At 36.8% G+C, this 24,327-nt stretch overlaps 1 protein-coding gene across 4 annotated transcripts in view; it reads right to left on the bottom strand.

Annotated features, from left to right (window-relative positions):
- The window catches only part of PDE7A (phosphodiesterase 7A), a 128,185-nt gene that overhangs the window by 57,468 nt on the left and 46,390 nt on the right, over positions 1-24,327 (bottom strand). For 3 of the 4 annotated variants that reach the window (XR_012093695.1, XM_008000758.3, XM_073018127.1), the window contains 2 exons: positions 11,164-11,224; positions 8,137-8,220 (listed from right to left, as the gene is read on the bottom strand). Coding sequence is in view for 3 of the 4 variants with exons in the window: in XM_008000758.3 (XP_007998949.2) it covers positions 8,137-8,220; positions 11,164-11,224 (145 nt within the window). In the remaining variant the exon portion in view is untranslated. Of the gene's footprint in view, positions 1-8,136; positions 8,221-11,163; positions 11,225-17,275; positions 17,373-24,327 lie in introns of all 4 variants that reach the window. The other variant, XM_008000759.3, reaches the window with a different exon arrangement.

The following is a 24,327-nucleotide window of genomic DNA, read 5'->3' on the forward strand; positions in this document are numbered from 1 at the left end:
CTTTGCCTCCACATAAATAAACTACTGATATCTTCAACTAGTGCAAGGGAGAAAATATATACCCCACAAGGAAGAAATCTTAAGATTCATAGCTGGAAAGAAAAGAAGGATAATCCCCCTGGTCATTAAGTCCAAGGCAGCTCAACTTTACTGTGCATAAACTCAAGCCTAGGGTTAAACTGGCTGGGTGTGGTGGCTCATGCCTGTAATCCCAGCACTTTGGGAGGCTGAGGTGGGCAGATCACTTGAGGTCAGGAGTTCAAAACCAGCCTGGCCAACATGGTGAAACCTTATCTCTACTAAAAATACAAAAAAAACTAGCCAGGTGTCATGGCACGCACCTGTAATCCCAGCTACTTGGGAGGCTGAGGTGGGAGAATCACTTGAACTTGGGAGGCAAAGGCTGCAGTGAGCTGAGATTGTGCCACTGCACTCCAGCCTGGGTGACAGAGTGAGACTCTATCTCAAAAAAAAAAAAAAAAATTAAGAAAAAGTTTTGTAAGCTAACTCTTGCAGAGAACAAGTTCAGGCTAATGTTTACGATAATCAGAGGAGTCAGTGGAAGAAGGGAAGGCCTGAAGATGACTAATAGATTTTAGTCATAGCAGGAGCATGTGCTCATTTCTCTGATTAGATCACATTTCACAAAACACACTAGATTACAATTTCAAAAAGAATTCCAAGCTGTGTGATAAGCAGAACCTATTATAAGCAGTAACGAATAATACATTTTTCTCTATTAAAAAAACCCCTCTAAATTACATTACCATGGTGGCTTAAAGAGACATATTCTTGTTTTGTAATAACTACAGGACCAATTCTATACCAACAGTTCATTTTCAATTACAACTTACAGTCTTACACATTTGTCATCTTTTATGAACAGCATGATGAGATCGAGAAGATAATCTGCTGCTCTTAACACTGAGCTGCCTCCAATGTTCTAAATACCATACTACAAAGCTTCCACATCACTGCATCAGGATATAAGTATAGATACCAAAACCTCAAGTATGGTTCTGCTTCATATTATTTTGAACCTTTTTTTGGTCATTAGGTTTCATTTATTATCCAATTTGAGTTTCTTTATCTCTTAAAAGGAACATTTAACCCATTTATCTTTATTACTAATATTGATATGTTTGGTCTTCCCTCTCTTATCTTGACTTTTAGATTTATTTTATTTGCTCCTGGTTTCCTAGTGATTTAGATAGTATACAACCTATTTTAATTTCATTAGAGATACTTCTAACAATTTAATCATTTTTAATGTCCCTCCCCCACCAAAACGTCCCATTATGCCCCCTATTTAAAACTTCTAACAATTATATTTTTCAAATTCTCTTATTTCACTAAATTCAGTGAATGTTAGGGGGTAGGCTGCAGACTCCAAATACAATTATACTTTTCTTTATATAAATACAAATATTTAGACTTAACTCTTTTATTGATTTCCTTACCCATGGCCAATCCATATTTATTGCAACATCAAAACATATTTTTACTTAAACTTTCCAATGAGCAATACATTCACATGAGTCAAAATTCAAAAAGTCTACAACTAAGTTTCTTTCCCCTCAAGCCACCCAGTTTCCATCCTAGAAGCAACCGATGTTACCAGTTTCTGCTACATTATTGCAGAAAAACTATGTATTGAATCATCCTTGCTTCCTTTTCTGAAACAACCCCATTATGGCTGAAGTATTACTCTTTCATGCTGTTGGAAATCCTTATGCTAATATTTTTAAAAGACTTTTTAGGCCAGGTGTGGTGGCTCATGTCTGTAATCCCAGCACTTTGGGAGGCCGAGGTGGGCAGATCACAAAGTCAGGAGATCGAGACCATCCTGGCCAATATGGTGAAACCCCGTCTCTACTAAAAATACAAAAAACTAGCCAGGCGTGGTGGCGGGCACCTGTAGTCCCAGCTACTTGGGAGGCTGAGGCAGAAGAATGGCGTGAATCCAGGAGGCAGAGCTTGCAGTGAGCCAAGATCGTGCCACTGCACTCTAGCCAGGGTGACAGAGTGAGACTCTGTCTCAAAAAAAAAAAAAAAAAGATTTTTTGTACTGACATTTATAGTGAGAATATTATACTTATAAAAAGTTATGGCCGGGCGCAGTGGCTCACGCCTGTAATCCCAGCACTTTGGGAGGCCGAGACGGGCGGATCACGAGGTCAGGAGATCGAGACCATCCTGGCTAACACGGTGAAACCCCATCTCTACTAAAAATACAAAAAAAATTAGCCGGGCACGGTGGTGGGTGCCTGTAGTCCCAGCTATATGGGAGGCTGAGGCAGGAGAATGGCGTGAACCTGGGAAGCGGAGCTTGCAGTGAGTGGAGATCGCGCCACTGCACTCCAGGCTGGGCGACAGAGCAAGACTCCGTCTCAAAAAAAAAAAAAAAAAAAGTTATATTTGCTTTATAAATTTACTCTGAATGGTTCCCTCTTCATAATCTGAAAGTTTAGAGAGCTTTGAAACTAATCATCAATCTTTTAAAGATCTTAAATAATTTGCCTGTAAAATCCTCTGGCCCTCAGGCTTTTAGAGAGGTAACTCTTATGCAACTTTCTCTATTATGTTAGTTTTCAGGACTCTTTCACATTCTTAACAATTACTGACAACCCAAATAACTTTAACTTTATATGGGTTATAGCTATCAATATTTACCATAGAAATTAAATATTTACCATAGAAATTACATTTTTAATATTTAAATATTTAGTTAATTTAAAAATATATAAAACAAAATTTGAAAACATTTAATGGCTAAATATTGTTTAAATTTATTTTTAAAAAATTTATTGCTATAAAGCCGTAACATGTTAACATAAATGACATTTTTATTAAAAATAACTATATCTTCCAAAATGGAGAAAAATTTAAGGAGAAATGTCCGGCTGTTTCTCATATCTGCTAATACACTGAATGTACTGAGACATCACACATCATGCAGCCTTGGAAAATTCCACCGTATCCTTGAGAGAGAATAAAAGCAAAAAAGGCAAATAACATCTTAGTATTACTATGAAAATAGTTTTAACCTCACAGACCCCCAAAAGGGTCTTGAGGATCCCAGACCTCACTGTGAGTACTGCTGGATTAATTTATGTTTTCTACATTCAGTTCTAATAAACTGCAATTTTTAAGAAAATTTTCTGGATCATACAAGTATTCAAATATATTTTTGGGGTCAAGCAAAAGAGTCCATTTCGATTCTTTTATTTTCTCTTTATCTGTGGTGTTTTCCCCTCTTATTTTTTGAGTATGCATGTTAGCTCCATTCAGTCTTTAAGTTAGCGAGCAATTTATCTGTTTTATTGCAAACAACAACTTTAGTTACAGAGTTCTACTTTTATTTCAGTTTACTAGTTCATTGATCGCTGTTTTTTATCTTTAACAACTACTTTATCTTTTCTTAGGTGTATTTTGATATTATCTTTCTAACTTCTTGAGTTGGACTACTTAGTTGACTTATTTCATTCTTTCTTATTTATGAATGTAAGTATTTTTTAAGGCTATGAATTTTCCTGTAAGCACTGCATTAGCTGAATTTCATAGATTTTCCTATATAATCTTTAATTATCATCTTTTTATGGTCTACCTCTTTGACCCAAGAAGTACTTATTTCAGAATTTGGAAAATTTCCAGGTGGCCAGGCCTTTTTGTTCTTGAGCTTTGCTATTAATTTCTAGTTTCAGTGATCCCACTTCCTCTGTCAGTTGCCTCTCTTATTTCTTCCCTTTTCTTTGAGATGAAGTCTCGCTCTATAGCCCAGGCCGGAATGAAGTGGTGTGATCTTGGCTAACTGCAACCTCCGCCTCCCAGGTTCAAGTGATTCTCCTGCCTCAGCCTCCCAAGTGGCTGGGATTACAGGCATGCACCACTGCACTTGGCTAATTTTTACTATTTTTAGTAGAAATGGGGTTTCATCATGTTGGCCAGGCTGGTCTTAAACTCCTGACCTCAGGTGATCCACCTGCCTCAGCCTCTCAAAGTGCTAGATTACAGGCGTGAGCCACCATGCCCAGCGTCTTCCATTTTCTTTGCAGCAAAACTCTCTAAAAGAGTTGTTTGTACTTGCTATATCTAATTCCCATCTTTCTGTTCTCTCTTAAATTCACTTTAACTTCAGGCTTCCCCTACCAACATGTCCACATTGCTAAATCAATGTTATTGATTTAGCATTCCTCACCTTACCTGAATTATCAGCCTAATCTGGCAAAGTTAATCAACCAAATTTGATTTTTTTTAATGCATGGAGAACAGGGTCCAAGATTCATTTTTTTTTCCCTATATGGGTATCGACTTGATTTAGTGAAATCGCTATTTCTACCCATTGCATTATCTTCTACCTAATGCATTACCACACTTGTCACAAATCAAATATCCATATATGTGTAGGTTATTTCTAGATTCTATAGTATGCCTTTATTCTATTTGTCAGTCCTTGAATTAATATCACCTTGACTTGATTACTACTGTTTATAATAAGTTTGATATCTATGGATGTATATTCCATAATTTCATTCTTCTTCTTCCTAACTGTCTTGGCTATTCTTGGCTTTTTCAACTTTCGTATAAGTTTTAAAATCAGCTTGTTGATTTTATTGAAAAAAAAAACTGCTGGGATTTTTCCTTGTGATTTCACTAAACCTATACAGATCAATTTAGGAAAGAAGAAACACTGACATCTTCATTGAATCCTCCAATCCATAAACAACAGTATATATACTTCTATTTAAGTTATCTTTAATTTTTCTATGTAATGACTTATAGTTTTCTATGTAGAGTTACACATATCTTTAGTTAGATTTATCCCTACATATTTGGTGTTTTTTGACGCAAATTCAAATTATATATTATGTTAATTTTCTCACTGTTACTTTACAGAAATACCACTACGTACTGAAAGGAAAACTGCTAAATTCACTTATTAATCCTAACAATTTTCTAAGTACATAAGTATGTCATCTATAAAAATGATACTTTTTCTTTTCTAGTCCTTATACTTTTCATTTATTTTTCTTGCATTATTATACCGGATAGAACAACCAGCCCGTCCCTCCATTCGGGGTCCCTGACTTCCCACAACAATACTGAATAGGAAAGATGATGAAAGATATTCTTGATTTCTCATCTCACAAAGAATGTTTTAATATTGCACTATTAAATATGATGTTTGCTGTGGGTTTTGTAGCTAATGTTTCAAACTCTTTAAGTTTTTCTCTGTTCCTAGCTTGCTCAGAATTTTAAGAAAGAACAAATACTGAATTTTATCAAATGCTTTTCTTTTTTTTTTTTTTTTTTTTTTGAGACAGTGTTTCGTTCTTGTTGCCCAGACTGGAGTGCAATGGCGCGATCCCAGCTAACCAGAACCTCTGCCTCCCGGGTTCAAGTGATTCTCCTGCCTCAGCCTCCCAAGTAGCTGGGATTACAGGCATGCATCACCATGCCTGGCTAATTTTGTATTTTTAGTAGAGACAGGGTGTCTCCATGTTGGTCAGGCTGGTCTCGAACTCCCGACCTCAGATGATCCACCCACCTCAGCCTCCCAAAGCACCTCCCAAAGGATTACAGGTGTGAGCCACTGCGACTGGCCCTATCAAATGCTCTTCTTAGCATTTGGTCATCTTGGCTTTTAGCACTGCCATTTCAGCATTAACATATTAACCTATCCATAACTTTTCTCCTTTATTTTATTAATATAGTGAATTACACTGATTGATTTTTCACTGTTAAACCAACCTTATATTCCTGGAAAAATATGAATTGGGTCAAAATATATTAATTCTCCCTTTGTGGTATAGATATAATTTGATAATATGTTATTTAGGACGTTTCCTCCATATTCATGAGCGATTTGGCTGTTATTTTTTGTTTGTAATCTAGTGTGTTTTGTGAAATGTGATCTAATCAGAGAAATGAGCACATGCTCCTGCTATGACTAAAATCTATTAGTCAAGGATGTGGATGACAACCACATCCTTGTCATGTTGTAGTATCAAGATTACACGCTAGCCTTACGTAACAAATTGTGAAGTGTGTCCTTTTCAGAGTTTGTGGATTACATTTTTAGTTTGACAGTTTATTTTTTTCTAGCACATCAGAGCTATGTTTCCTTTGTCTTCTACCTTTTTAGTTTCTGTGGAAAATGAAACAATCTGTTTCTGGCAACCTCATAATTGCTCCTTTGAAAGTAATATTCCACTACCCCTCATTACTTTTAATTCTTTCTCTTTGATTTTGGTTTTCATAGTTATACTATGGTACACTTAGGTGTGATTTTCTTTTAATGTTACTCTGCTTGAGATTTATAATACTTCCGGAATCTGTGCCTTAATGTCTTCTATCAACTTCTAGAGATTTCTCAGCCATTGCTTCTTTAAAGACTGCTCCTGCTACATTTACCCTCTCCTCTCCTTCTAGGACCTTAATTACTTTTTCAAAACATTTTGTGCCAGATTACAGACGGGAGATTAAAAAGGTTTTGACCTTGCATCCCTTTGACAACCAGGGTGGAGGGAGGGCTGTGTCTTCTCTCCGTGACACTGAGCAAGCTGTGTGACACGGCTAATCAACAGAATATGGAAATGTGATGTTATGCCAGGGTCTGGGCCCACATCTTCAGACACTATGAATCCTCACACTTCCTCTTTCTTGAAATGTTTGCTCTGGCAGAAAGTAGCTGCCATGTAATTAGTCCAATTACCCCTAAGACTTCCCTGAGACTGCCATTTATGGAGACAGAAAAATGTTGGCACCTAAGAGTGCAGAAGCCATCTTGGAGGTTCCAGCCCTGGGAGATGACATGAGATGGACCAAGACCCTGGACATAAGGCTCCAGTGCCACTATCCCAGCCATTTTTAAGCTGTCTGAACCATTCCAATCACAGACCAAGACACTGTAGAGCACAGGCAAGCCAAACCTGATACACCCTGACTGAATTCCTGATTCTCGGAATCATGAGCATTAAAAATAGTAGTTGTTTTATGCCAATAAGTTTTGGGGTCATTTGTTACTGGAAAGTTAATTCTCCTTGGAGGCCCCGAGGGTCCCTACACATTCTTACTGATGTCTCAAGAACACAAAGCCCTGACTGCTCTTTGCCTAGGACATATCCCAGGGCTCTGTTTGCAGCTAGCAAACTTAAGGGATGAGTTACATCTCTGTCCAGCAGGTGGCTAGAAACACGAGTCACAGATCACCTTAATGTATTCGGTGAGTGAGATATTTCAAAGTTGGGATTTATTTCTAAGGCATAGCACTTTAGGATTCCAAACGAAGCCTGAATGGCTTACCAGCACCAACCTTCCAGCCTTGCTGGGCTCTAAACACCTGTTTTTGTTTCTCTATCCCTAAGTGTCCATAAAAAGCTCTGTTCATCTTCTAATTCACCTTTCCCAGAATCAGTACATGCTACTAAGAAGAATAGTAGCCTGAAGTGCTGGGCTTATCTCTCTGCCTCAATAGCATTCAGATACATTTGAATACATACATGTCTTTTATATTTTGACTAATTTTTCTCATTTTTTAGATTATCAATCCAAATTACTTTAGCCAACATTACTGAAAGTGGAACTCCTCCACAAACAGATTTAATATGTTTAATACTTAAGGCGTTTAGAAGTTCTGTTTTTTCCCCTTTCCCTCCACTATAGGCTAAATCCACATAGAATGTTTGTTTTTGAAACAGGCACTCGACCAGGCATCTTTAAAGGTGATACACATTTTCAAATAAACCAAAAAGATAACACTTTGCTAATCTAGTGAAACACCTTCATAAAATATCATTTGCACAAAAACATTTTATTTGAAGTAGCAAAGACAAACCATCTGGAATACAACAACTTAAAAAAAAAATCTTTTTAAAGAAATAAAGTAATAAATCAGAGAAGAGAAAAGCTATATCAACTTTCATATTTTAGTATCTTCCTCTTCTAATTGTCTCTTAAGTATTTACTAAGATTACCTAGAAATAGTGTCATTTACATACATGACTTAGGTTTTAAAAACATTCCAAACATAATAGATTTTTTTTTCTGGTATTCTTTTTCCCTTGGAAAACTATGTAATTTTATTAAAATTTGTAGTGAAAGTCTGAGAGAAACATCATGTCTATCAACACTTACAGTGGAAAATACGAAAATCAATATACGGGTGAGAACCTCTTCTTTCTGATTCAAATCCTGCTCGGCTCCTTACACGTACATCTCCTGGACAGAATCAAGAATAAAACATAAGTTTAGAAGGTTATCGCTCGGGAAGAAGCTTCCATAAGCAACAAAGGTCCATGTGGTATCATATTCGTAAGTGACAGCCCACTGATGATATATGTGGAACAGGTAGTTAGGAGCTGATTTATTTGAAAGAGTTCACAAAATTTCAGTAATGAACTGTAAGGCTGAATGAGGAGGACTTTTTAAAATCTACCCCTACAATAATTATTATAATCTATATTTTAATAAGTTAGCCTTTTGAAAGAGGATTCAAGTATATGATAAGACGACCTAACATGTTATTCATATGGGCAACGTTTTTTTTTTTTTAAAAAAAAGGCCATTGGGGAACAGTATCTGTTTTACAGGAGGTTGAAAATCCTCAGCACAAAACTTGAGCCGACTGTGCCTAGCACTATAGTATGGGCTAAAAGGGATATGAAAAATGGAAAATATATTACTTATTTTCAAGCAGTTTGCAATTTCATAAATGTGTAAAAACTTAAAATGTTAAAGATTTTGTTTTAAAGTCAACCTGATTAATCACTCTTTTCTCACTGACAGCGGGTACACCCAAGGCCTTTAGCTGGGTCTTAAACTTTGGTCTTTGTAAGCTCAGTGTGGTTCCTACATGTGCCCACATTACTTCCACATTTATTTTTCTATACAGCAACATAACCATAGCAACCATGGTCTAGACGCTCTTTTTTGTGTTTTGCAGGCATTATTTTATTTTCTTCTCTTGTCAACCTTCAGAGATAGGAATCTTAATCCTCATTTTACAGATTCAAAAACTTGACTTTGAGAAGTTAAATAGCATGCGCTAGTACAAAGGGTGAGTCAGGATTTAAACCCAGCTCCGTGAGTTCCAAACACAGCACTTTTCCCAGTACACTTTTATAGCCTCCCAAGTTCATAACCTTTAAATCTTCAGCCTCTATTCCTGTGCTCTCGCAATTTGGCTTGCTTAGAGGGCACTCCTGCTTACTGTTTCTCTCAGTAAGACCATCACTTCCTCCAAGGCTCACTTCATCGACTATAATTCCATCCCACAATGACTAGTCACCTGTCCTGTGGCCATTCCTTCACGCTGCAACAAACGTTAACAAGTCAAGCACTGGAAATACAGCAGAGGGCAAAATACATAAAGTCCCTTCACTGTCCTCATGAAGCTTATCTTTTTGTGTGATGACACAAATAATAAATACCAAATTTCAGTGGAAGATGATGAGTTACATGGACAAAACTAAAGGTAAGAGGAATAGCAAGAGAGGAGCAGGGGAGGGTGACTCATTAGTGCAGTCAGAGAAGGCCTCACTGAAAAGGAGGCGTCTGGGCAGGGACCTGAAGGAAGCGAGGCAGGAGCCAGGGAAGAAGAGGCTTCCAGGCATGAGGAAGAGAGAGCGTAAAACTCCCCGAGACAGAAGCATGCTTGGCACGGTCAAGGGCAAGCCAAGAGGCCGGCGCAGCAGGAGCAAGGTGAGTGAGGGGAACCGGTGGGGGTGGGGTGGAGAGGCAGTGGGGTCAGATCGTGCTAGACATTTGCGGCCATCAAAGACTTCTGAATAGAGAAGTCAGATTATGTCTGAAAAGGTTCCCTCTAGGTGTGATGAGAACAGAGTCAGTCAGGGAACACAGGTAGACACAGGGCCTCCAGTTAAGGAGTAAGTAATAAATGTGGTGGTAACAGCATTGGTGTGGTGAGATTTGGGTGTATTTAAAGGTATCAACTAGTAGGATCTGCTGATGAATTCAATATGGAGTGTGTAAGAAATAGGAAGTAAAAAATTGACTCTGAGGTTTCTGACCTGATGACAGGAAGAATGGAGTTATATTTACTGAGATGGCAAAAGACTGCAGAACAGACAGACATGGGGAACACAAATGTTTTGCTTTAGACATGTTAAGTTTGAGATATCCATAACATTTACATGGAGATGTTTTACAAAGTTAAAGAAAATATGAATGCAAAGCTCTGTCTTAAGGACAGCGGGATCCTGAACATGTTTATTAGAGAAAGATGGAGACAGCAAGGAGAAAAAGGCTGTGCATTCGTGGGGGGAAAATATGTACTGGAATAGAAAAGAACTGAGGCAGGTAAGATACACAAGATAAAATAAAGAGGACAAAAAGGAATAGGAGTTAAAATAGAACCTTGGGGAACATTTCAGCTTAAAAGTATGAAAAGGAATTAGTGAAGGTGGCAAAGGAGAAAACAAAAGTAGGTGAAGAATAAGGATAGATCAGTATCATAAAGTTGAGGGAGGAATTCTGAGCTGAGGAGGAGTCGTAGGAGAGTCTTCTAACAAAAAACGAATAAATGTGCCTGTTGGAATCTTAATATGCATGTTTAATACTATGAGTTGAAGTGCAAGGATGAAGGAGACATGGATGAAGACAGAAATCTGGCACAGAGAAAAAGAGAAAAAGAAAATTAGAAATATATACGCACATATCTAAATTCATTTCACCTTGTGGAATTGACTAATACATAAAAAATATAAGCACCAGAACTAGAAGTCAAATGGTCTTCCTTGCCAGCCGGCTGAGAACAAAATACATCTAGTCACAGGATGATCTGAGCAGGTATTTCATGGCCTCACCTTTGTCCATGCTGGCATTCCTCTATTTGGTATTTAGCCACTGTACAAATATAACACTATTTTCTATGAAGAATGTTCAAGATGCAATTTGAAACTGTGTACTAATGACAGTGTCCCAGTTATTAGGCCAAAGATTTCTCAATTATCTGTAACTCTAAAATGCTTCTCTTGATTCACATCACATTCAATATTTGTTTCTAGACTCTAAACTCCATGAATAGGTTATTTCTGCTACAAACAGCAATGAAAAGCTACCTAATGAAAGATACCTCAAACTCAAATAACAACCGATAATAACAAAATTAACTAATATTGGTATAAAATAAATAATGCTTACCTAGCATACGAATGTATAATGCAGTCTGATCAGAACTGTCATAGGAAATAGCTCCACGCCTCTAGAAAAAAAAATATGCATTATAATACATGACAATTAAATATGATATAAAATTCAACTCAACAAACATGTATTCATCATTTATTATTTGTGAAGCACTGTGCAAGAGAAGCTGGATATACAAAATGAAATTAGATATGGTACCTGTTCTTGAAATCTCTGGGGAACGGGGACAACAAATAATTCTAATACAGTATGGTTAAGAACTACCATAAAAATGGATACAAAGAGAGACACATGCAGCCTCTCTTTAGAAATTTAATCTGTTTGAGTAAGTCGGTAAAGGTTTTGGGGTGACATCTGTGTTGACTCAAAAGGGATCAATAGGAGTTGCCAAATATTAATAGAAAAGAAAGGAAAGGACAATCCACTGGCTTTCCTGCTGCATCTCTTTGGATCCCAGTCCACGCTTCATATAAGAGCAAAAGTAAGCACTTCAGCTCCTGCTCACACTCCTCCAAAGGCTCCCCATCACACTTGGGGCTCCCCAAGCTTTACTTTCTAGAGTCCTCTGTGACCTGTCTACCTCTGTGCCCTCTTGTACTGTGGCCTCCCCCACTGCTAGGAGACAGCCAAGCTGGCCTCCTTGCTTTTCCTCATCTACACCAAATATACAGCCTTTCCAATTGCTGTTCCCTCATCCTGGATCACTGCTTCACTGTTCCCTTCTTACTTTGCAGCTTCTAGACAAAGCGTCATCTCTTCAGAGAGAGATTACCTGACTATGAAATCTATAGCCACCTAGAAGCCACCCTCTTCCAAAGCTCCCTATGTTAGTCCTCTGTGTAGCATGCGGCTGAAGTTGTCTTGTCTGCATGTTACTAAAAGCTCCACAAGAGCAGAAACTTTGTCTATCTTAGTCATCACTGCATCCCTGGTCTCTAAAACAGGATCTATTATTTAGTAAGTTCTAAATAAAAATTTGGTAAATAAATGACTAAATGGACTTACTACGAATAAATAATAACTAATAAATATATTGATGAATAAATTAGTGACTAACAGAATGGATATAAGTGAGGATAGATTTAAAAATGAGGAAGATAAAATTGACCAAACCAGAGTTTAGACATAGAATCTAAGTTCTGTGGAGGCAGGGTCTTCAGTCACTGCTATTTTCCCAGAATCTAGGATAAATCCCAACATTTAGAACAGTCCCTAGCATGTCAAAAGTGATCAGTAAAATCAGTTGAATTAACAAGCAAAAAAACCCAAAATGTTTAAGTAGTAATAGGCCAGGCACAGTGGCACACACCCGTAATCCCAGCTACTTGGGAGGCTGAGGCAGGAGGATCCCTTGAACCTAGGAGTTGGAGGCTGCAGTGAGCTATGATGGCACCACTGCACTTCAGCTTGAGAGACAGAGTGAGACCCTGTCTCAAAAAAAAAGGGGGAGGGTGGGAAATGGACTAGCACTATGGGATATGAACAAAATAGTGTGACATTGCAAAGAAACAGAGAAAATAATCAATAGAGACTCTAGAAGCAAATCCAAGAGTACACAGTGATTCTGTATATGATAAATACAGGACTTAGAATCTGTGGAGGAAATACTGATTTTTAATAAATAATGTTAGATTAAGTGGTGCTATCTAGAAAAACATAAAGCTACATTACTACCTTCCTCCTCCAAAACATATTACACATGGAACAATGATTTAAATGTTAAAGCATGAAAGTATTAAAAGAAAACAGGCCTATATTTTTAAAAGTCTTAAATAGGAAGGCCTTTCTAACTATCCTATAAAAATCCCTAAGTCAGGAAACACTGACAAATTTGGCCACTTAAAAGTTAAATTATGATGGTAAAAGATACCATTAACAAAGTAAAGGATAAACTTCAAACACAGAAACGTGAGTTCAACTGATATGACAAAGGGCTAATTTTCCTCCACTATCTCCCCACCAAAAAAAAATTTTAAGTGTCTTACAAATCTAGTTAGAAAAAGACTAAAGAGCTGTAGAAAAATAGGTAGGACATAAACATACTATTCACAAGGGAAAAATAAATACAAAAAAATGCTTGACTTCATTAACAAAAGAAATACATATTAAAGCAACGAGATTATATTTTTACATATCAGATTAATGATCGTGTTCCCTCACAAAACTCTGGCATGGGATTTACAACTCCTCAACACATACCTATAAATCTCAAAAAAAAAAAAAAAAATCACATTTTTTACTATCATCATATTGAAAATTTACTTAAAGCCCTCACTTGGATTTAGTGTGCAACAACTACCCAAAACATTAAGTTATCATATCCTTAATGCTTGACTTTTAAGAGAAAAATATCAATTAAAATCTTACATGATTTCACAAGTCCTTAGAAAAACACAGTTCATGAAATATAAGAGGAAAAAAAATTTCAAACAAAAATAAAATTCTAACTGTCACCACTGGGTGTGTCCAAGGAGGCTGAGGGATACAGAGGTAGGAGAGGGGCTTTTCAATGTTTATCTTTGTACTTTTTGAGTCTTGCAGTGTGTGTAATTATCATATATTCACAAAATAAAATTGAAATTGAAAAGCAAAATAAAAATCTACTACAAAGAAAAGCATGATCTTAAATCCCAAGGGACCAAATCATATAGACTACACTCCTGGTATCATGCTTAAAGTGTCTTCCACTAATAGAATATCCTAAGGAAGCCTCCCGCAGTGTTTCATGTTATTTATTCTGGAGGAAACAGCCACTGTTAAAAGGCACCACTCACAGCTATTGTGAGAATCCCCTCCCCAACATATTTAGCTTACTAGGTTACAGGTCTCTCCTCAACACCACCGATCTAGGGGTAAACCTAGTAGCCTAGGAAGGGCATATGTGGCAATAAATATTTCTATCATCAGCTAAAGCAAATTAATGACACTGCAGATACTATGTAATAACTTGTCATGACCTATCAATTTGATAGTGTCCAGTAACAACTCAGATAAATAACTTGTTAAAATAAATTTTAAGGTGTTATCTCCAACAGTTCTCTTTAGGAGGGGAGTTGACATTATTATTATGTTGGTTTTTTTTTTTTCTAATGTAGGAAGGGTATTTACTATAACAGTTGCTAGTTAGAAAGGTAAAATATGTATCACTTCATACATTAATGATTGTGAAAGATTGACCAATATTATTGGCACTCTCTTAAACATCACAAAATAATATTAAGTCAAAAACTGGGTAATGCACATAGTCTAGATAACACCATGGCATATTAAACTTATTAAGGTAATCATTTTAGCCTCATTTATAGAGGCACTAATTTAGATATTAAAATGGTAGGGTCTGTATTAATCTTAATTTATTAAGCAAAAAAGGCAGAGTTTAATTTTAAAATAGATACAAATTACACAGGGCTGTGCAAAATATCCAAGTTTTTCTATTCATTATAAGGTACTAATTTAAGTAAGGCTAGTCTACAAATACTTAGCTTAAATGCTATACTGAACCACAAGACATAGCTTTTATGAAATAAATCCAAATGAGACCAAAACTGTTTTTAAAGAATGGATTTTAAAATATATATCTGAACCCATCAATAAATACATCCTGAGTGATAATTCATTCACCTACCCACTTAAGAATTAAAATTAAAATGAATATTAAGCTCTCTCACTAGGTAGAATCATCTAAAGTAGGTAGGTAGAATAATCTACAGTAACTCATTTTGGAAAAAAACTATAAATTATGAGTTCTAACAATAAAAATTTGACCTCGGTGTTAGAATCATGTTGTTTTAAAAATAATTATATCTACTTTTATATAAGACTGCTGCACATGTAACATAATACTACTAGAATTTTCTTTTTAATAACAGTAAAACAAATTTCATCAAAATCCTGTGTCACACTGTCAGTCATAAAACTCTCAGAGCTATCACCCACATTCCCACCTCACTTCACCAGTGAATGGAAATAACTGAGAGGCTTCTACTCGTGACTTTTCTAATTTAGCCATCCTGGGAACAGCTTGTAAAGCAAACTAGTATAGGTCAAAACATGGGCGAGGCTGAGCTAATCAGAAACTGACAGCAGTAGCACAAACAAGTTAAACTGTAGCACCAAAGGACCCACTGCCTCACTAACAGGAGTTCTGAGTGCCCTGGTAAGACTCACCTTGAATTAGGGTGAATCATGCTTCCACAAAAGATTTGACTTGAAGGTAAATGATAAAAGGTGTAAAAGTTGTTCCCAATATTAGTTAATACATAACTTTTAAAGACAGACATGTTTTAAAACCCAGCAAAGATATTTTAAGTGCCATTGTTTTTATTCTGTTCCAAGTTTTCCACTAAATGATTTATTAGCAAAAGCAAGTGCATTTCCATTACATGGTAAGAGTAATAATATATTAACTAACACTTGCTGTGCTCCTTGTGCCAAAAAAATGTTCCAAGTGTTTTCACACAAAATCTCACTTAACCCACACAAGATCTCTATAAAGTAGGCTTTATTAGTTCCATTTTGCAGATTCATAAACTGATGGTTAAAGGGCTTACACACAGGAGCACTGAATAAAATTTTTGACAACACTAGCAAAAAAACAATAATATAGCAAAAGATGAAGCCCAGCCAAAGTTGTGAAGTCAATTTCCTCTGACATAGCGAAATGAGCTTTTTCAGAGTAGTCATCTTACATATGCTAGAAAAACATGCTTGTACTTGAGTGGCTAAAGTATTCAAATATTGCATTGATCTACCAAATAGTAGCCTTCCCATTATTCTTCCTTTTTTCAACATTTTTTTAAAAAAATAAAATATTAGCATTCTTTTTGTTTAAAAACAATGTAATTTTTTGGTGGTCATTAAAAGGGTAAAGTCTAGAGGCCAGGTGCATTGTCTCACATCTATAGCCTCAGTTCTTTGGGAAGTTGAGGCAGGAGGATTGCTTGAGCCCGGGAGTTTGAGATCAGCCTGGGGTACATAGTAAGACCTCATCTCTACCGGGGGGTGGGGGGAAGTAAAGTCTCTGAAAACACACACAAGACAACTAATGCATTATTAACATTAACTTGACCTTCATTCAATAACTTGGCAAGCCAATCCTTTAAAAACAAGAAAATAGTGTCACTGCAACAAAATTAATTCTTAACTTTTAAAACACAAAGATTTTAAATCTGAATACATTATTTTTCTTTAAGAGATTTCTTCAATCTTATTCACTAAGAAAAGAAGACCAACTTAAGAGATAATTATGCTTAAAATGTTATGTTTAAACGTGGAAAATTACATAGCAGGTATTAAAATCTTGCTTGAGAAAGAAAATTAACTTTATAGAAGCTCTGTTTCTCAGTTAAGTGATAGCCTTAAAAATTCAGTTTCTCAATCTAGAAAGAAAAAAAGCTGTGTGGTGGATGAAAGATATAATCGTTTTTATAGAAGAATAGAAAAAAAATAATTTCAAACAGTATAATTTTAAATATTTTTTATTTTAGTTTTAGACCCTTGTCCAGACGGCAAATGGCTAGCTAGCATTCTATCAAGAATTTCTCAAGCCTGACATTTAGAATTCAACTTCAAAAACAACATATATGTAATCCTACATTTATGTCAATATATTATAGCTAAGGCATGTATTTTAGCAGTAGTAAGACCTTAAGAGAAAACATGAGAGGGTGGTTTTTCGTTTTTAAAAAGTTTATAATTGTTTAGAAATCCTCAACATTACACTTTAAATACGCAAGTGTCATTAAATTTTCTCCGAGAGAATGTTTAAAATATATACACCAAAAGTATAACTTAATTTCATAATCTTAAAAGTTAAACTTCTTTAGTCATAAAAACTTCTTTAAGGCAGTGATACTGAGGAATGTTGCTTTGATATTGGGGAAAGATGCTATAAAAAGCCCTTAACAAGAAATAATGTGGGATAAGAATAAAAACTACAAGTAGTAAATTTAAGTGCTTTGGATGACCGATGAAACTCACAGCTCTTTTAATCAGAGAATAAAAACTGAGGCAAAAGGGGGAGAAAATCGTCAAGCTATTTAATTCCTATCAAATATGTAAACTAATAATGATGAATGTCACCATCCTAAAAATAAAGATGGCCTACCTTAGAGGTGATCCACTTGATAAGAACCAAGGCCAGACACCAGATCAATGTAATTCCCATTGGATCAATCAAAAGCCCGCTGCATAATCTCTCTCTTCTACTAGGGAGCAAGGAAAACTTCTTAGGAGTCTGATAAATAACCAGCTGTCCCGAGGCAAAAGAGAGGGGACACTGACTGCCTTGGACCTCAAGCAGCTGCCTTCCAACAGTGATCACCTGACTCCTCTGGGAATGCACTACCCAGCCAGCCTTCTTACCCAGCGCATGCTTCATGCCACAAACCCAGGGTTGGGGTAGAACTGCCTAAGTAATGTTGGAAGAGGGGAGGGAAAAGACTTTAGTGAGGGTTGACCTAACAGTCTAACAAAATGTAGGCAAAAAGAGGACTCAGGCCAGTCCCAAACACTTCTACAATCTTAATACTAACAGAGTGCCTTAAAACAACTTTCAAAAAATACGTGGCAGTACTAAAAATGTCTTCATTCTTTTCACATAGAACGGTTTCACAAGCACAGTGTTCGGTGACATTTTAAAATATTAATGCATTTTATTCCATCTTTTCAATTTTTAATTGAAATTTGTTTAACTTTTTATTTCTTTTAGGGATAGAATTACTTTATGAATGTTAGAGGCTGTCATATTATCTATGCTTCTTAACATTATAATTCACTCATTTTGGACTTACTGAAAAAAAGCTAGTCTAATAGCGCATTTTCAAATAATTAAGGACATATTATTTTCAAGCCCTAACTGCAATCTAACTTATATTTTTGGTACAGATCTTGTTCTCTTGGCTGTAAGTGAGCTTTCTAATAACAAAGTATGCTTCTATTCATCCGTCTTCATAACCAAGAGGCTGCAGATAATACTGCTGAGAAAATGCCTTTTATGAAACTTTCATTCAAGTATTTGGCAAATACTTATTAAGCTGCTAATATGTACCAGGTTCTGTACCAGATGGCAGGGATATAAGCATCGAGTAAAAGCAGACAAGGTTCCTGCCCTTGTGGTGCTTGCAATTTGGTTGGAGTGAACATTAATCAAATTATGTAAATAAACACAAAATTGTAACTGTAACAAGTGCAATGAAGCAGAGGTAGAAAATGCCAGCAAACCTGAATCTGACCTAGTTAAGAGGTGAAGGACTTCTTCCAGAATCCCTGAAATGACCCTGAGATGAAGTGTGATGGCCCAAGAATGTGAAGACGGAAGACAGATCGTGCAGACAGAAGAACAGGCGTGAGGGTCAAAGGGTGAGACAAAACCAAGCCAAGCAAGTCTGAGAGACAGAAAGACCAGGGCGGCTCAAGTGCAGGGAGGAGGAGTCAGATGACACTGCAGCCCTCGGGAGTAGAGGCCAGGCCCTATATGGGCCACCTGGGGGTGTCTTGTCTGAATTTCAATCTACTGAAGTACTGTAGCAGATTTTGCTTTTTAAAAAGACCATTTTGGTCAAGTATAGGGAGGTGGGTAGGGGCTGGATGGGCAGTCAGGCCACCACTGCAGAGGTCCCGGAGAGAGGTGAAGATAGCTTGGCCTGACTGAAGAAACACTCAGGAGGTGACTGCAGTCCAAGACAAGGCAACGTCATCTGATTATCAATGTACACAAATGATCCTAAAATATTTCAAAACAACCAAAATAGTTCAAATAATAATATTATTTTCATTATCTAATCCTCAGTACAAAGAGCTTGTTTAAAAGAGAAGTCAGTTCTAGGCTTGTCAAAATAAAGTGTAAATTAAATTTATAGGTGTAAATCCAAATTTTCCTAACTTGAAACCATTCTTAATACATGGCCATAAACTTTTCACTTCTTGCTATGGAACTAACAAGTTATAATACTCATATTTGCACAAATCCAGATAACATTTTTATTTCTGCCATGAGACTAGCTTTAATATGAGACTGTCAAGGTCTGTGATTACTCTGCCTTCCAATAAGGTTCTAGCAATGAAACTTGAAGGATGCCTAGGCATGAGTCAAAGCAGCAGAGTGTATGTATCTTAGGCCAATGCTCAAGGGAAACACTGGCGGTCATCTGTAAGAGGCTGTGCAGCCTGGGCCCCGGGCTTCGAGGTCATTCTCTGCCACTCTGGCCTGGGCTATCCACTCCAAATCAGCCTACTATCTTGATGCTTGGCCCAGTGATGCGACCCTTCCCACCTTCACATTTCTCTTCCAATCAACTGCTCAAAAAGAATCAAGTTTTGAAAAGCAAATACAAGATGGCTATTTTTGGTACAATACTTAGAAAATCATAATTGAGATGATTTAAAAAGACGCAGTAAGAAAGACAGTTCTAAAAGTTGTCTCACTGAAATGAATTTCTATCTAGATTATTTCTACCATCTCAAAACTCTACTGGGCTTGAAGTTGAAAGCCTAGATTTATTTCCCAGCTTTACTGCCATGAGCAAATCACCACTTCTCTGTGCCTTATTTTCCTCCCCTTCATGGGAAGTAAATGGTATCCATAACAAATAGCTAGCTCGTAGTGGACTCCCAACAAATTTTTGCTAAATCAGACTTAAACTCTACTGTATTTAAAACCTAGAAATGAGAATGCCCTAACCACTCTAGCTTCACCTTAACTCAACCTAACTGCAATCACAATGGTCCATGAAGAGAACTTGCACTGTGTTTGCAAGTGCCCCGAGAAACCTCCGATTCTCAGCAGGACGAGGCTCTTGGCTTTCGTTTCTCGTGCTAGTTAATAGGTTGGCTCCCTAAAATGGTTCCCCCAGCATCCACTTCCTAATTTCTACTAATGTCTGACACAGTAATACAGAGATAATCAAGACACAATACTCCCCCAGATCAGAAAATTTCCTATTAGAACAGAAACGGCTATTGAGTTTATGCCTAAAGTCATAAAGCTTTCATTGCTAATGACACATTTACATCACTCAAATCTTACAAAAATCTCAGGCAACACAGTTTTTCTTAAAGTAGTAATCTCAACTTTCTCAGTGTCATAAACCTAATGGCTATAAAACTTTTTCTTATTTTGAGATACATTTAGGACTACTTATCTTGGTGATTTATAATTAAATTTTAATAATAATAAAATTTCAATAAGATGAAATAAAACAAATGCTGTTTCAAATTAATATAAAATCTCTTTTACAATAAATATTATGCTTATAACTTAGATAATTCTCCTAAAAGTTTATTTTTCTGGAGTTGGATCATGTAGTTTATCATTCTATAAAGTTACCTCTTTTACACTAATAACAAATGTATTCTTTTACATTAACTATTTTCGTAGTTGTCTCAAATCCTTAGCGAAACATGGCAAAGTAATACATCAGGTGACTATTCTAGAAAAATTAATGCATAGGATACACTTAAAATTTTCAAAAACAGAATCTGATACTATAAGAAGAAAGTATAAAACTTTTTACCTTTCTGGGGTTTATAAGGCTAATATCAGAAAAGCTGAGTTAAAAGTAGACCTCACTATTTTATGAGTATGATCAATAGAAAAGAAAATATGACTTTGTTCATTGTTTCTTAGAGAAGTAATCCAAGAGAAAATTTTATCCCCGGGGCTCTCTGCCACTCACAGGACACCTGTCAATCTTGGCAATAGCCTTTAGCTATCCATACAGAGACTCGGCATGTCCCTCTCTTGCCCAAATTAGGCTAACCTCATCTGCATTGACATCAGTGTCTATAATTTTGGAATCCCATGGACAGAAATAGTCTATCACAGAGTTCTTTATACAAATGTAGTGTCTGCAGAAAACTATAACCAAATTTATGACAGAAAATATGTGAACACTATAGTAAAAACCCTCCAACTGTGCTCTCATCATTTTGAATTCCAGCCCACTTTAATAACAAGTAATAAATCAGAGTAAGGTTTTGGTTTATTTCTTTTACTAAAAACGAAGGCTTTTTATTCTTCAAATGGTATGAATTTTAAGTGACATGAAACTAAGAAAAAAGCTTCCATAACTATCAAAAACTTATTTAAAAGCTATGGTACTATGGGAGTTTTGCCATTCAATTAAGACCTTTCTGTAATACTGACTTAGAGCTCTGAACTTTTTGTCATGTAGTATTTGAATATTTGATGAAAATGGCATGTGATTCCTCCTAGTATAAAGAAGTAAAAAAAAAACAAAAACCTTGACACTTTACCAATAATTCAAGGCTTCAGGTCCCAGAAAACATCATCTTATGATACTAAAAGCACTTAAAAAGTCTCTGGTGACATTCTTAAGAACCAAACAGACAAACAGAGCCCCACGCTACAATTAGGCACACTCCTAGCTGAACAAACACACCCAGAGATAAAGTATTTGGGCGGAAATACTTTCCCACCCAATTCTTCAAACTAGTGGAAGAATTCTAGAAGTAACCAACAGGACTCTTCATTGGATCTTGTCTTGTTCCATAGTTTACTGGTGTGTAGATCAGAAAAACACACAGCAAATTTGCATATAAAACAAAAGGTATATCAGCATGCTGAATTACAAAATTAAAAAAAAATTAAAGGTATGTCAGTATGCTGAATTTCAAAAATTTTAAAAAACTGCATTTGATATAAAATAAATTGCATACCTATAAAACAATGAAAATAAGTTTTAAAAGTTTTCTTAAAAAAAAGGCTAAGATGTTTAAATTCTAAATTAATGAGAGATAATAAGTGAAGACAATCTTAGGAGAGACAATGAGATCAGGTACGTTTCCAAATCAAGGATGTTCCACTATCAATACAGGTCACATAAGAAGAATGAATTCAGTTCTGAATACCACTGCAGATGATACATGATTACATGACATATCTTAATGTCGACAGGGATACAATACAAGGAATAGTTTTACAACTGAAGTTTCAGGCAAAGAAACAAAAACAAGGACAGAACAGGTGTTAAACTGTTGTAATATAAAATAACCTAAGGAGAAGTTTAACTTTATTTTGGGAAATTACATAAGGCAGAAGTAGGACCATGGGCACAAGTTTGTTAAAAACAGAATTTGACTCTTACTTCCTAAGAACTTTCTAGAGTTTATTACAACTTTCTACAATTAAAATCATGTAAGTATCTGCCTCAAACTAGTCTCTGTTCAGGGGCTTTTCAGGTAGGCTTGAACAAATGACTTTCAAGGTCTCTGCCAGTTCTAAGGCTCTACAGTACTGTAACTGACAGCTCATAAGTGCTTATAGGCCAACAATTTTAATTTTAAATTTTAAACTTAAGGCAAACTTGAACCAAATCATGACAAATTTTTGTGCTAGTCATCTGAAAATGCTATCACTCACAACTCTGTGAAATGAAAAATTGAAACATTCTTTTTCCATAGACAAAAGATAAATAAGATTAGCACATCATGGATGTATCTTCTTCAATTTAATAATGAAAGAAGTCTTTCTAAGAAAGCTACTGTTATCAAAGTCTCCTCAATGGGACAGTGCACCCACCACCACACCCCGAAAGACCAGGCCACATTAACTTCCTCAAAACTACTATGGCAACTAAGTGGTTACAGTGTTTATCTTGAAAGATACTTTTTTTAATGAGACTGATTTGTAGGTGAGGGAAAACAAAAAACTTCACCTATAAGTAGTATTATAAACAGACCAATACTTGTAGGCAAATATAAATTATAACATAGACATTAAGGAGAAAAACACCAATCTTGGCAGAAATAGGATACATTTTAAAAGAAGGCTTCTGAATAAAAGAATGGCAACTGTCCATAATTGCCTCCCTCTCCAAACCAGAGTAGAAGTCCAAAAATTTTCTGAAGTATACTTGAGGCACTTTGAATTGAATAGTACTTCTTCATCTCCACATGTAACACTGCAAAAGGGAGACACACACACAGAGATTGAGATCTTCACTGTGTTAGGCACAAGGGAAATAATGTGAATGAGGCACAGTCCTTGCCCTTACACAGCTTAGGTTTTTGTAGGGGCTACAAACAATCAGCATAACAACAAGTAATTACAATTACATGTAAATCCAGAGTACTGTAAGTACCAAGTAGGACAATTAACCCAGGATCTGGTAACATCAAAGAAGACTACCAGGAAAAATGCCACAATGTAATTTCACCCTTAAAAATGATGAATAAGAGCTTGTTAGGTACAGGCAGTGGGGAAAAGCGCCCCAGGCAGAAAAAGCAACATGTGCAAATTATCAGAGGTGAGCTAAATCTTAGCCAATGAAAAACATAAACAAGGTTCAATAAATTATAAGGTAACTGGTACTGGACTAGCTCTCCCATTATATAAACAACTAAAAAGTTAAGTTTTCAATATGAGATACATGAAACATTGTTTTCAGATGTTAGACAGCAAGTACTGCAGGACTTTGATCCCTGAGAGAATGGAAAAAACCAAGGTAAGCCCTAACATTGCCCAGGCTCCTTCCTATAGGCAGTGGCCCAACCTGAAAGCGAGGCAGAGCAATCCTGCAGAGCGCAGAGGTCTCACAAAGCTAAGGAGACAGAGACTGCAGCTCAGGGAGGCTGAGGTACCTGGAATTTGTAGGGCTGAATGCCAGAGAGGAGGGAGCAGTGAGAACAAGGAGTTCCAGAAGTCTAAGGGTGGATCCCCTTCAATCTTTGGCTGAATACTAAGCTGAGTATGTGCAGGATGAGACTCCATGAAGCCAGAAAAATAATAACTACCAGGGAAAGAGCAACTACAGGAGAGTTCAGAGTCCCAACGAACCACAGAGAAGAGACCTCAGGGAATATCTGGGACAGTCCATGGAGATTCCAGAAATGCCCTACCTTAGGAGGTACTGACAAGTGAAAATGTGCTAGCAGCCCTCACTCTTTCAGCGCCTCTTCAGTCTCTGGTCTTGGCGTCCACTCTGGCGGCGCTTGAGGATCCCTTCAGCCCGCCAAGGCACCGTGGGATCCCCTCTCTGGGCTGGCTGAGGCCGGAGCCTCCTCCCTCTGCTTGCCGGGAGGTGTGGAGGGAGACGCAGGGGCGGGAACCGGGGCTGTGCGCTGCGCTGGCGGGCTAGTGTGAGTTCTAGCGGGCGCCAGCGCGCTCTCGGCGGGCCCCGCACACGCAGCGGCTGGCCG

The sequence above is a fragment of the Chlorocebus sabaeus genome, chromosome 8 (genome assembly GCF_047675955.1).
Source record: "Chlorocebus sabaeus isolate Y175 chromosome 8, mChlSab1.0.hap1, whole genome shotgun sequence".
Taxonomy (NCBI): Eukaryota; Metazoa; Chordata; class Mammalia; order Primates; family Cercopithecidae; genus Chlorocebus; species Chlorocebus sabaeus.